Raw genomic sequence first — 14,151 nt, 5'->3', positions numbered from 1 at the left:
GAAGAAGGATAGCAAGAAGGTGATAGGAGAGGCCAGGTGGGAATGAGAGGTAAAGGGCTGGAGAGGAAGGAATCTGATAGAAGAGGACTGGACCATAGTAGAAGGGGAAGAAGGAGGGGACCCAATGACAGATGATAGGTAGGTGAGAAGTGGTAAGAGGGCAGAGTGGGGAATAGAGTGTAACACCCTGGGAAAGGTTTCACTGCAATCACTGCTGTTGCATGCCTGACACCGGAGTAAGGGTTTTTTTTGGTTCGGCGGGGATAAAGGGAGAAGAGGTCATAGGACTCGACCCAGAGCGGGGCCATGGTCTGACAAAGCTCGGGGAGATCAAAGGAGGATCGGTGAAGGGTGAGCTCCAAATTGTGCACATTAGTCTGTTTCATTAAAATGGGCCCTTCTCTATTTTCTGATTTTTCTTTTCTAACCCTTTAGTTAAATTAAGAGTTATAAAGCTAAGTCGTTTAATTGTATGTGGTGTACTGTCCGTTATTTTGCGGTACTTATTTATAACAGGGTAACAAATCACGTAGCATCCACACAAACAGGGGGTCTCGGGGTGGGCTCATACCTCAATCTCACATATTTGGCGGGGCAGAGATTGTCTTATGCAGACGACAGAACCAGAGTGTTTCAAGAAGAAGAGGGGAAGGGAGGGAATTTTTTTTTCCCTAGGAGAAATCAACATTCATGCCATCAGGTTGGTCGCTACCCAGATGGCATACTAGGTATTGCTCCTGCACCATGAGGGTGGCCTCATCATGGCACAAGAGGATCAGATTGATTGACTGGTATCACAACAACTTGCACTCAACTTCAGTAAGACCAAGAAATTGATTGTGGACTTCAGGAAGGGGAAGTCAAGGGAATACACACCAGTCCTCATTGACAGCTCAGCAGTAGATAGGATAAGCCGTTTCAAGCTCCTGGGTGTCAATATCTCCATATATCTACCCTGGGCCCAACATCTAGATGCAATTACAAAGAAGGCACCACAGCACCTGTATCTCATTAAGAGGCTGAGGAGATTTGGTATGTCACCAAAGACTCTAGCAAATTTATATATATGTACCATGGACAGCATTTTAACTGGTCGCATCACCATCTCGTCTGCACAGGATCAGAAAAAGTTGCAGAAAGTTGCAAACTCAGCCAGTTCCATCATGGGCACTAGCCTTCCCAGCATCTTCAAAAGGAGAGACCTCAAAAACAGCATCTGTCATTAAAAACCCTATTGCCTAGGACATGCCCTCTTCTCATTGCTACCATCAAGGAGGAGGTACAGGAGCCTGAAGACACACACTCAACATCTCAGTTAGAGCTTCTTCCCCTCTGCCATCAAATTTCTGAACGGACAATGAATCCATGTACACTACCTATGTTTCACTCTCTTTTTGCACGACTTATCTAATTTTTATCTACTGTATATATTTCTTACAATAATTTATTGTTTTTATCATGTATTGCATGTACTGTTGCCACTATAACAAATTTCACGACATATACCAGTGACATTAAACCTGATCCTGATTCACCTATCCATTGTTGCAACAGTCCCTCCACTTCAAGGATATTTCTTGCTTTAGAGTGTTTTGAAATGTTGTGAGGTGGTTAAAAGAAAGACATAAGCATGTTTCAATTTTGAGCTGAAGGACTTTAACAGTTATTTCTTTTCCTCTAAAAATTTTATTCTACATATAGGTAGAATTATATAGGTCATCCATATAAGGCAATCACATAAAAAGATGGCTGAGGACAGAAAAACAAAGCAGCGCTTTCCCTACAAACAAATAGACAACAATGGTGATTTCCAGAATAGAATGATACTCACTTGTTCAGGGGAAATCGAACTGGACGAAGATGGCACATCGTGGCAATTCGAATTTCTTCTTGAGATGGAGGCCCTACCAATTTCTTAATGGAATCCTGCACCGCCTTCTGGGATTTCTTCACCTCTTCAATTTGCACTGCCAGTAAATACTGAAGGCCTCTGCAGTCCCGGAACCTGGATGTCAAATTTAATTCTTAACACATACGTATAGTGGATTATATTTTTCAGTACACTTTTAAGTGACTGAAGTTATATCAAATTTGAGATTATGCTGTATTTTATTAGAATCACGTGGCAAATGAACAAATCATTTCAGCCCACAATGTGTGTGTGAAGCTTAGATAACTGTTTAAATATAGCTGATAAGTATACCATTTATAAATATTAATTAACAGTTACAAGTCACACTCAGAGGGATAGAGTTTAAGAGTCGCGATGTAATGATGCACCTCTATAAAACTCTGGTTAGGCCACACTTGGAGTATTGTGTCCAGTTCTGGTCACTTCACTATAGGAAGGATGTGGAAGCATTGGGAAGGGTACAGAGGAGATCTACCAGGATGCTGCCTGGTTTAGAAAGTATGCATTATGATCAGAGATTAAGGGAGCTAGGGCTTTACTCTTTGGAGAGAAGGAGGATGAGAGGAGACATGATAGAGGTGTACAAGATAATAAGAGGAATAGATAGAGTGGATAGCCAGCACCTCTTCCCCAGGGCACCACTGCTCAATACAGGAGAACATGGCTTTAAGGTAAGGGGTGGGAAGTTCAAGGGGGATATTAGAGGAAGGTTTTTCACTCAGAGAGTGGTTGGTGCGTGGAATGCACTGCCTGAGTCAGTGGTGGAGGCAAATACACTAGTGAAGTTTAAGAGACTACTAGACAGGTATATGGAGGAATCTAAGGTGGGGGCTTATATGGGAGGCAGGGTTTGAGGGTCGGCACAACATTGTGGGCCGAAGGGCCAGTACTGTGCTGTACTATTCTATGTTCTATGTTCAGTAGTTATGCTACGTTTACTGAAGGAAAACACATGAAAACATACAACAGATTTCCATGCATCAAGGAGATAAGATTTCAGTACACGTGTTGCAGTTACTAGTTAAGTTCCAGTGGAATAGCTTGCAAAGTTTCACCATGGCTATTATTGAAGAATAAATTAGAAAAACTTTGGCGGATCAATTAGCACAGGTTGCGTCCATTAATTAGCCAAGTTTTGATTACTGGTTGGTAGAATTCCAGTGAATCAGCAAAATACTTATGTGAGTATTTGAGACATCTTGGGGTCTTTCAACAGAATTTACACTCTGTGGCAAACCTACTGAACCATCTATTTACTGCAGAGAGAAAAAAAAAATCGGAGAAACACTCTTACTGAGAATTTGAAATTCATGGCCCTTTTGTCAAAATTTCCTCAATCAAAAAAGTTGAAAATCCAAAGTAAATTTATTACCAAACTACATACATGTCACTATATAATGAGATTCATTTTCTTGCAGGCATTCACAGTAAAAGAAAGAAATACAATAGAAAATTCCTTCCCACTAACTCCATCAAAATTTGCAAAAATATTGTATACACTGCAACAATCTAGTAAATCCAGATTGTTCGCAATCTATCACAATCTCTAATCAAAAATTGAATGAGTCAACACTATTTTTTCAATACATCGGTGGAAGGAAATTAGAAGGGGGATCCATTAAAGACAGACAGTTTGATTCCAATATTTCCCAAAGACCCTAACTGTAAGAATACTATCAGCTACAAAACAGTGAAACACAATTGAATACTAACCTTGAGCATTACATTAACATTTTAACAGCTGGCATGCAGATTTTAGCAAAAGCATGGAAGAAAGGGTACCAATCTAATTTACAAATATACTTACTTTTCAGACATGGAGAGCTTGTTGCCCTCTTGTTTATAGCTGGATGAGATTTCATTCTGCACCCTAATCACTAATTCTTCATCCAGACCAGCCTGCTGTATACATTCAATAATGCCCAGCCACCAAGGAGCTCCAGAATGAATCTACAAAGACGGAAGAGAATGGCATTTCAGTTTTTACAGTAATGGATAACTATTCATTCTTATTCTATAGCAATCAATAAACCTGAAACAAATATCATATGGTGTATACTAAATTTTAATTTAATTTATTTAGAATCTCAGCATAGTAAAGGCTCTCCCGGCCCAGAAAACCACCTATCTAGCCTAGCCTAATCACAAGACAATTTACAATGACCAATAAACATACTAACTGGTATGTCTTTGAACTGCAGAAGGAAACCACAGCACTCGGAGGAAACGCGTGTGGTTATGGGGATCACGTACAAACACCTTAGAGATACCGCTGGAATTGAACTTCAAATTCTAATGCCCGAGCTGTAATGACATTGCGCTAACCACTTCACTTCCGTCTAACAGGAGGCTGCTTGTAACTTACTAAAATAAGCAATTCAAGTTAAAGATTCAGATTATTACTTTACCCGTCTGTTATTTAACTTGTTTCTAGGCACCATCACCAGGGAAAACTACAGTACTGTTTAAGAGGACAGAGTCAGCAGTGGTACAGCAGACATACACTTATTACAAAATGGTGAAGGAAGGGCTACCTGGTTCAGCAGACAGGAACACTTACAAGGTACCGGACACAACTTATTTTACCCGGTGCTGTTGGATAGGGCAGTTCTGCTGTTATTGTTGAGCGCAGGCCTTTTTACCTGGTGCTGGACTAAGGGATTTTTTACCTAGTGATGCTGTGGAGTGTTATTTACCTTGCGCTGCAGTTCTTGAATATTCTGTTGAACTGGCTGTAAAGCTTGTTGTGCTGTCGAGACTTCCAAATCTGATTTGCTCATGTAGTGCTGTTTAAGTTGCTCAGCCTGTATATTTTGAGGCAAGAAATAAGACATTACATTTACACTAGCAAAGTAACTGGTCTGGAAATGATTTTATTATATTCACTGCTAGATGGTCCATTCAATTTTATCCTTATTCTGTTTCAAAGTAATGGTTCAGATGCCAATGAATGACTTGTTTAGCTATTTTACAGCATTGGTAAGAGTTACACAAAAGTCAAACCAGGCAATGATACCATATTTTCTCTCGTGAAGGACATTATTGAACTAGACGATAATTCAGTAGTATTGTAATTTAAGATGATAGCTTTTTTCAAAAATTCCAGATTACTTAAACTAAGTTCAAATTCCATTACTATTATTGTTGTACATGAACTCACATCTATGGATTGTCAGTCCAGGCTTTTAAGTTTCTAGCCAAAGACTACTGTATCATTGCATATTTTACAAATCACCTTATTAGGAAAACTATCAGAATCAGGTTTATTATCATGGTCTAAAAATGTGCAGTATATTCTTTTGCAGCAACAGTATAATGCAAAGACATAAATTTACTATGAATATCAAATTAAGTAAATAATACAAAAACAGGAATAATGAAGTCGTGTTCATATACTTATGTTGTCTTGTCACATGTTGTCTTGATAATAGGATTGTGATAGAGGAAATATAATAGTGAATAAATAGATGAGAAATAACTCAATTATTGATCCTAATTATATGCATAAATTCATTTTATACATTACATTATTAAATATTGTATATGTAGTATAAAATTATTACATTTATATTATATATGAAGTAAGTCTTATAAAAGTTTTATATAAGAATGTAAGTTTTTTCTTTCCATGTGTCTATTCATTGACATCTTTCTAATTTGGATTTTGGGCGATAGCACCATGTAGAGCTCTTTCCAAACTTCTGCATGTATGTGACAGTAAGAATAAATATGAAATATAAGAAGACAAACAATTATAAGTCAAAACTCTGAGACATTCAGTATTAGGGGAAGACAAAACTGTTTATATTCTTCCTGTTACAGAGTCAATAATTAAAATAACAGGAGTGGAAAAGAAGTTAAATAACAGAGAATTACTGTATACAGTGAACAAAAGCTGACACCTAATGAAAAATGGAACCATACTTCTTCTTTAAGCTTGTGATCTCGAAGAGTTGGTGGGATCCCTGGGTGTTTTGCCTCAAGCAGTTCCATAAGGTTGTGGGTGGCATGGAGGCGCTGGAAAAGAAAAATACTTTATTAGTTTGGTAAATGAATTGGGGAGTAGATAAATTGGGAAATTCTAAGTTGAAATGGGGGGGGTTGGTTTACTTACTTGTAAAGAATCTGTATGAAGTTTATCTTTATGCTCCTCGGATGAACGCAGAACTTCTCTGTAATATTCTGCGGCTGAAGAAAATTCACCTGTAAAATGAAATTATATAATCTGGTGACAATCGTGGTTCTGTGCTGGCATGATTGCATGCAAATCTGACTACCGCTCCAAACACACGAACACTAAATCAGGGCTTAAGGTCTATTATATTTATGAAGGAGAGTTTACTGTAAAATAGGCATTTTTAAATGAGAAATAAATCAATTATTTATCCCACAACCAACATTACCCAAAATATTCTTCTCATTAATAGGATGATGTTTATGAGAATATGTGATGCATAAATCGTTTGCAAGGTTTTTACATTACAATAGCTGTGAAACACTTTATGATATCTTGAGATTATCAAAGATGCAAAACAAAAATGCATGTTCTTCTTTTTCTTTCTTTCACAACCAAAAAAAACCTTTAAACACAAGAAATTCTGCAGATGCTGGAATGCAAAGCAACACACATAAAATATTGGAGCAGCTCGGCAAGTCAAGCATCATCTATGGAAATGAGTAAATCAATGTTTCGGGTTGAGATCCTCACCTGAAACACTGACTGTATTTATTTCCATAGATGCTGCCTGACCTGCTGAGTTCCTCCAGCATTTTGTACGTGTTACCTTTATATATAGTCTTTCTGTCTATATAATTAAAAGTTATGGCAACACTACAGCTAAATTTCTTTGACAAGAAAATATAATTGTCTCAAAGATGGTATTGAAAACAAAACCATTATCAACAGAAACTTTACTTGATTCTCAATTGGGTCAGTATAAATTATTAACCGGACCCTAATCTATTCATTCCATATGATGTCTGCAAAGTATTGATCACAATTTGTCTGCACTATCCTTAAGGCCTTGTTGGATTGGGGTGTAGAATTGTTATTTTTCTTGTAGTTTAACTTTCTGATGCTTGCTTGTATTTTTATATCACCTATATACATGTAATTGTTCAGTGAACTTTTCAGTAATTATGGTATGGTTGCTTCTGTATTTTTCAGTAGCAGGTGCAACACCATTTGAATCTGGCCATTTTACAGGTTAACTGTAATCACTGGAAGTTTTGTTTATCACTAGACTGAGTATGAAATGTCTTTTCATTTGACTTTTCTTTGTTCTTTCAGCTTCTTTCTTGTTCGTTTTCCACCTTTGTGATATTTAATACAATTATCATAAGCAACAAGTTTTATGCCTCATTCTTGGTTTCCGAAGAACGCTTGGATCACAAAAACATCAGGATCCAACAGCCTCTCATCTCCTTTCCCGAAAACTGGTAGATTGATATTCATTTAACTGATTGGAAGAAAAAGTACAGGTCTGTTTACTTGCCTTTGATAATTTGAATACCAGCCAGCCCATTGAGAGCACACACCAGTTGTCGATGAGCCTCTTCACATTCCGTGGAACATTTTCTCTTAAGAGACTTTAACAGTTCCTCCATTGTCATGGTGCTGCAAACACAAAAACAACCCGGATAAGATATAAAAAAAATACATCGCTGAACTTTGCATTTACCTATGCTAAAGCAGATACCAAACACAGTGACAACTATGGCTCACAAATAACATTGTAGAGTTAAAAAGTTATGGTATCAAGTCTCATCCCATATACTTAGGCACAAAATCCCAACAAAGACCATTTCTGTTTTCATGAACAATATAATTGTTATGCCACCAGAGGAAGTTAGCTGTCCAATTAAATCCATGGCAGATTCTAAAACAGCAAGCCCGTCAATTCCAACTTCACTGCTCTTTCCTCACATACCTGCAAATTACCAAATATCAAAAATAAAAACTGCAGATATTGGAGATCTGAAACATAAACACTTCAGGTCTTGGACGTTAAATGTTGATTGCCCTCTTTCTAAAGACGATGCCTGACCTGTTGAGTGTTTCCAGCATTTTTTGCTCTTCTTTCTGCAAATTAATCCTTGCAAGGGCCAATCTTAAATCTTTTTAAACTTCATAGGGATTGTTTGGACCACACATGCACAGAATGAAATACAAATCTATGCAATTATCAAGAAAGACACACAAAATGCTAGAGGAAGTCAGCAGGCCAGGCAACATCTATGGAAAGGAATAAAGAATCATCATTTTGAGCCAAGATCGATGAAGGGTGTCATCCCGATGAGTCCTGATGAAGAGTCTTGGCCCGAAACGTCAACTCTTTGTTCCTTTCCATAGATGCTGCCCGACCTCCTGACTTCCTCCAGCATTTTGTGTGTGTTACTCTGGTTTACCAGCATCTGCAGAATCTCGTGTTTACAATTATCAAGGAAAATATTTTCCCTCACCTTCACCTTTCCCTTGAGGCTTTTGCTCAAAAATTTAAGTTTGGGTTCCCTGCCTTTGAATCATCCATGTGTTTTTATTTCTCTACATGCTGCCATGAATGTACTATAAATTACCTTTTATTCTATGCATACCTCTTCTGTATTGGCAGGAACTCTCCTCGAACAGCCTGGGGATGACAGCATGCCTGCCTTAATCTCAACAAGGGATACAAAATAGAACCAACTGTGCGTCTATCAAGTTGGCTCAACTTGATGCTCCAATCAAAAATCATTCTCAGCTTCTGCAATGCATCTTGGGAGCAAATTTCATGCTGTCGATGGTAGAAGTGTCTTTCCACTGGTGAAAATTCCAGCCAATGAACTTCTTCAGTCTGAGGAGGTATCTTGATCTGGGAGAAAAGCAGCAAGTAATGAAAAATTTAAGATATACAGATGCAGGTGACTGACCAATCCATTCATGTTTGATCAGAAGATCAGGGTGACTGTATCCACAATTAACCTTTACGGATGCCAATCCTTAACAAATAACAGGAGAAGGAGGAAAGAGATAGTTATTATCACCTCCTACAGACATGAACTCTGCCCAAAATCATTTTCTGGAAATAATGTTTATAAGTAGATCGACTGTAACAATATGGAATGTCTTGAGATACTCCCAAGGAATTATTGTTAAATAAAATTTGGTATCAAGCCATGTAATACTATCAACTAAACACTTGGGCAAGTAGATAGGTTATACACAATGCTTAAAGGAAATGGAAAAAGAAGTGTATGGAGAAAGAATTATAGTGTGTAAGATTGAGATGAGTGAAACTACAACCACAAAGGTGAAGAAAACGGGCTTGGGAACACCAGGACTGAATAGGAGAAGCAACGATACAGATGTGGGTTATAATGTGGAAAGATGTTACAAGCATGGACTGAAGAAAAGATGAGGGTTTTTAAATTAAGAATAAATACTTATACTATTAGTACATTGGTACTCATGGTGTGAGTTAGCTAGTGCACTATGAAACTTGTTAAGGGCCAGTTAAAGCTCAGTAAAGGACAGCACAGTAGTGTAGCAGTTAGTGTACTGCTATTACAATGCCAGTGACCCATGTTCAATTCCACCACTGTCTACAAGGAGTTTGTAACTTCTCCCCTTCACTGTGTGGGCTTCCTCTAGGTGCTCTGGTGTCCTCCCACGTTCCAAAGATGTCCGGCTATATATACCTGATCAAGAACATCCTTTTTTGCCGTTCGCCACATGATCTTTGCTATGAGTGTGTAGATTGGAATAGGATTCTTTCTGCAGTATGGTTGGTATAGGAGTTGGTCCCACCAGTGTTTAACCCAATATGGGTCGACACCTAGAAAGAGTATTAATCCATACAAGTCTAAGAGGAGAAAGAGAAGTAAATTAGCTACACCAAAATTTGGTCTGGATTTCAAAAGTCAAAAAAGAATGGAAGCCGACATATACACCATATTTACTTCCATCACTATAGAGCAAAGCAAAAAGTAAATTGCAAACATTTTTTAGCAATGCTTGAAGTACTTTGTACAAATGATGACGTGCTATTTCAGTTGCCATTATTACCTTAATTGCTAGTCTATGACTATGAGACCATAAGACATAGGAGCAGAATTAGGCTATTTGGCCCATTGAGTCTATTCTGTCATTCCATCTTGGCTGATTTGTTATTAGTAAGGGCGTCAAAGATTACACTCCTCACAACCATTGATGACCTTTCTAATCAAGAACCTAGTAACTTCCATTCTAAATATAGCCAATGACTTGGCCTCCACAGCTGTCTGTGGCAATGAATTCTACTGATTAACTACCCTCTGGCTAAATAAATTCTTCCTCATCTCTGTTCTAAAGGGACATCCTTCTATTCTGATGCTGTTCCCTCTGGTCCTAGACTCTCCCACGAGAGGAAACATACTCTCCATGTTTACTCCATCTAGACCTTTCAATATTCAATGTTTCAACGAGATCCCCCCCTCATTCATTTAAACTCCAGCGAGTACAGGCCCAGATCCATCAAACACTCCTCAGACATTATAATGCTCCTTGTATTCTGAGGCTGTGCCCTTTGATCCTCGACTGTTTCACTAATGAAAATGTCCTCTCTACACCTACGCTACGTAGGCTTTTCAATATTTGATAGGTTTCGATGAGATCCTCTTTCATTCTTCTAAGCTCCAACAAATACAGGTGCAGCGCCACCAAACGCTCTTCACATGTTAACCCTTTCATTCCTGGGATGAATGTACTCAATGCTCTAACCAGCATCATCTTTATTTTCATTAATACTTAATTATAAGCATGTCAGTCACATTCACAAACAGGTAACCATGGGCACCACAGATATAATCAGCAATAACACTCATCCTTTTCCTGTATAAGATAATTTCCAAACTAAAAGACTCTTACCTCTAATACAATTCTATAAAAGAAAGTAAATAGAAAAGAGCTAATGATCATAAGAAGCTGTATGAAGCCATACCTTCCAAGCCCCTTTGGACAGGGGTTCCTGTGACACACCAACGATTAATGGCAGTCAATCGTAGACACATTTCGGCAGCCTGTATGAAAAAGAAACAAAGGCAAATAGGAGTAATTCTGAGTGTGAAAATTCTTCTTTATCATCAAGAAAAATACTATGCATGGTTTGTTCATTTCAAAAATTAACCCTGAAAAGATTATTTATATTCAAGAGAAAGAGAATTCAGAACATAAAAAATGGAATCAGCAATATGCCATTTTGTCCATAAGACATAGGAGCAGAACTAGACCATTCAGTTCATCAAGTCTGCTCCACTATTCCAACATGGCTGATTTATTATCCCTCGCAACCTCATTCTCCTGCCTTCTTCCATAATCTTTGACGCCACTACTAATCAAGAATCTATCAATCTCTGCTTCAAAATCAGTGTCTTGAAAAAGTATTCAGCTTCAACCACTGGTTCACATAAATGAGTTACAACCAGGGATTTTATCAATTTAACTGAGGATTGTTATTTGTGAATCACATGCTCCTTTTTTCACAGTACAGCCCCCACCCCGGCAAAAAAGGGGGAAATTATATAGCATGAAAAACTAAAAATTCTAAAACTGAGATGTCAGCAATTCAAAAGTATTCATCCCCCTTTGCTCAGTGCTTAGTTGAACTAACTCTTGCAGCTATTACAACCAGTAGTCTTTTTGGATAAGTCTCTGTTAGTTTTGCACAATGTGATGGAGCAAGCTCCTCCCATTCCTCCTTGCAAAATTGCTCAAGCTGTGTCAGGTTAGTTGGGGTGCAGCAATGGACAGCATTCTTGAGGTGTTGACAGAACTGTTTGATTGGGTTAAGGTCAGGATTTTGACTGGGCCACTCAAGTACAACAATTTTCTTCATTTGAAGCCACTCCATGGTTGTTCTGGCAGTGTGCTTTGGGTCACTGTCCTGTTGAAAGATGTACTTCCTCCCCTATTTAAGCTTTCAGGCAGAGGCTACCAGGTTTCTATCCAGGATCTCCCTGTGTTTAACCGCATTCATCTCCCCATCAATCCTCACCATATTTCCAGTCCTTGCTGCTGAAAAGCATCACCATAGCCTCTACAGTAGGGCTGGTGTTAACTCATTCCACCTCCCCCCCACTCTCTGCTTTCCAAAGGCATTCCCTTGTCCATTCATTCTTTCCCACTAAACTCCCTCCCAGCACTTATCCCTGCAAGCAGCCAAATTGCTACACCTGCCTATTCATCTCCTCCCTCACCTGCTTTCAGGGCCCCAGACAGTTTTTCCAGGTGAGGCAACATTTCACCTGCAAACCTGCTGGGTCACCTATTGTATCTGATGCTCTGACGTGGCCTCCTCTACATTGGTAAGACCTGTTATAAATTGGGGGACCGCTACATCGACCCCACTGCTCCATCTACCTGAAGCAGAACTTCCCAGTGACCAACATTTTAATTCCCGTTCCAACATCTCGGTCCATGGTCTCCTCTTGTGCCACGATAAGGCCACCCTCAGGGTAGAGGAGCAACACTTTGTGTTCTGTCTGGGTAGCCTCCAATCTGATGGCATGAATATCAAGTTCTCTTTCCAGTAAAAAAAAATTCCCTACCTTTCCTCTCTCTTCTATTCCCCACTCTGGCCTTTTACCCCTTCTCACGTGCATAGCACCTCCCCCTGGTGCCCAGTCCTCCTTTACTTTCTCCTATGGTCCACTCTCCTCTCCTATCAGATTATTTCCTCTCCGGCCCTTTATCTTTCCCACCCACCTAGCCTTATCTATCACCTTCTAGCTATCCTTCTTCCCTTCCTCCCAGTTCTTTTATTCTGGCATCCGTTTCAGTCCTGAAGAAGGGTCTCGGCCTGAAATGTTGACTGATTGTTCATTTCCATGGATGCTGCCTGCCCTGCAGAGTTCCTCCAGCAATTTGTGTGTGCTTCCTTGGATTTCCAGATTCTGCAGAATTTCTTGTGTTTATGGTGTGACCTAACTGAAATGCAATATTAGATTTATGCCACAGAAACCACTTAGTGTTGAGGCCAAAATGTTGCACTTTAGTCTCATCCGACCACAAGACCGTCTTGCACATTTTTACATTACCTTCTAAGTGGCACTTTCTAAAGTTTTTACGGGCAAGGACATGCTCTTTTAGCCAGGACTCCTTCCTTGTCACTCTTGTATAAATACCCTTTTTGTGCAAGTCCTTAGAGATTGTGGAGCCATGAATTTCATCTCCAAGAGCCGCCAACATCCGCAGCTCACTTAAGAGCGACTGTTAGCATCACAGTAGCCTCTCTTACAAGTGCTATTCTGCTCAGGCAGTTAAGGTTAAAGGGAAAGCCTGACCTAGGCAATGTGGCAGTGTTTTCATATTTTTTCCACTTTTTCATGATGGACTGCACTGAGCTCTGACATATGTTCAGAGCCTTTGAGATGGTCTTGTACCCTTCCCCAGATTTGTGCTTCTCTATTATCATTTCCCAGACATGTCTTTTGTCTTCATTTTGTTCTGGTCTTTTGAAAATTTACCATACTGGTAGATCTTACAGAGAGAGAGGGTATTATTCTTATGAACTCATTGACAACAGGCGATCCTCCAAATTTTTACACCAACAAATTGGATGAGTTGGTAAGGTAGTATACAGTATTGCAGCTGAGGAGAGTTAGCATAGTAACTACAAAGGGGATGAATAGTTTTTCAGCCTCACAATTTTGTTTTTTAATTTTAGTAAATTGTTGACAGGTTTTGGAATTTTTCTTTTGATTTGACATTATGCACAATGTTGTGTAGATTAGCTCAAAAACCCCATTTCAATGTATTTTAAATTTAGAATATGAAAATATGAAAAGTTGTGGGGGTGAAATACTTTTTCAAAGCACTGTATACCCAATGACTTAGCCTTCACAGCCTTCTTTGGCAATGCATTCCACAGACATCTCAGGTTAAGACCCCTTATCTGGTCATCCTATACTCTAGATACAATTCCCGCCTACAAAGTTTGCTTTCTACAGCCTCACCTTGGCAGTGGCACATTCAACCATTTGAGCCTCATCCAGACAGATCCTCCACCACTCCACTGCAACTAGAGGACTTGGAATGGCCATGTAGCGTTTCTCTTTGCGTAATCGACGCCCATCATCACTGTTACTATGAGGTATGTCGACATAATTCAGCTCTGTTCGAAGTACATCATATGTCGTGATGACTATCTCATGCTCTGCTAGTGCATGAGGTTGTATAAAACCATGTTTCTTCACTCCTTGGTACACCTGTAGAGGACAAACAG

General features: G+C 39.1%; 1 protein-coding gene across 2 annotated transcripts in view; it reads right to left on the bottom strand.

Annotated features, from left to right (window-relative positions):
- Positions 1-14,151, bottom strand: part of shprh (SNF2 histone linker PHD RING helicase) — a 71,461-nt gene that overhangs the window by 29,152 nt on the left and 28,158 nt on the right. For both annotated transcript variants that reach the window (XM_063039997.1, XM_063040007.1), the window contains exons 11-20: positions 13,883-14,134; positions 10,870-10,948; positions 9,590-9,753; positions 8,507-8,763; positions 7,408-7,529; positions 6,027-6,115; positions 5,837-5,929; positions 4,609-4,716; positions 3,720-3,862; positions 1,832-2,005 (exon numbers count right to left, since the gene is read on the bottom strand). In XM_063039997.1, the coding sequence (XP_062896067.1) occupies positions 1,832-2,005; positions 3,720-3,862; positions 4,609-4,716; positions 5,837-5,929; positions 6,027-6,115; positions 7,408-7,529; positions 8,507-8,763; positions 9,590-9,753; positions 10,870-10,948; positions 13,883-14,134 (1,481 nt within the window). The remainder of the gene's footprint in view (positions 1-1,831; positions 2,006-3,719; positions 3,863-4,608; positions 4,717-5,836; positions 5,930-6,026; positions 6,116-7,407; positions 7,530-8,506; positions 8,764-9,589; positions 9,754-10,869; positions 10,949-13,882; positions 14,135-14,151) is intronic.

Source organism: Mobula hypostoma, chromosome 2 (genome assembly GCF_963921235.1).
Source record: "Mobula hypostoma chromosome 2, sMobHyp1.1, whole genome shotgun sequence".
In the NCBI taxonomy this organism is placed as follows: domain Eukaryota; kingdom Metazoa; phylum Chordata; class Chondrichthyes; order Myliobatiformes; family Myliobatidae; genus Mobula; species Mobula hypostoma.
This window is presented reverse-complemented; position numbering and strand designations above follow the sequence as displayed.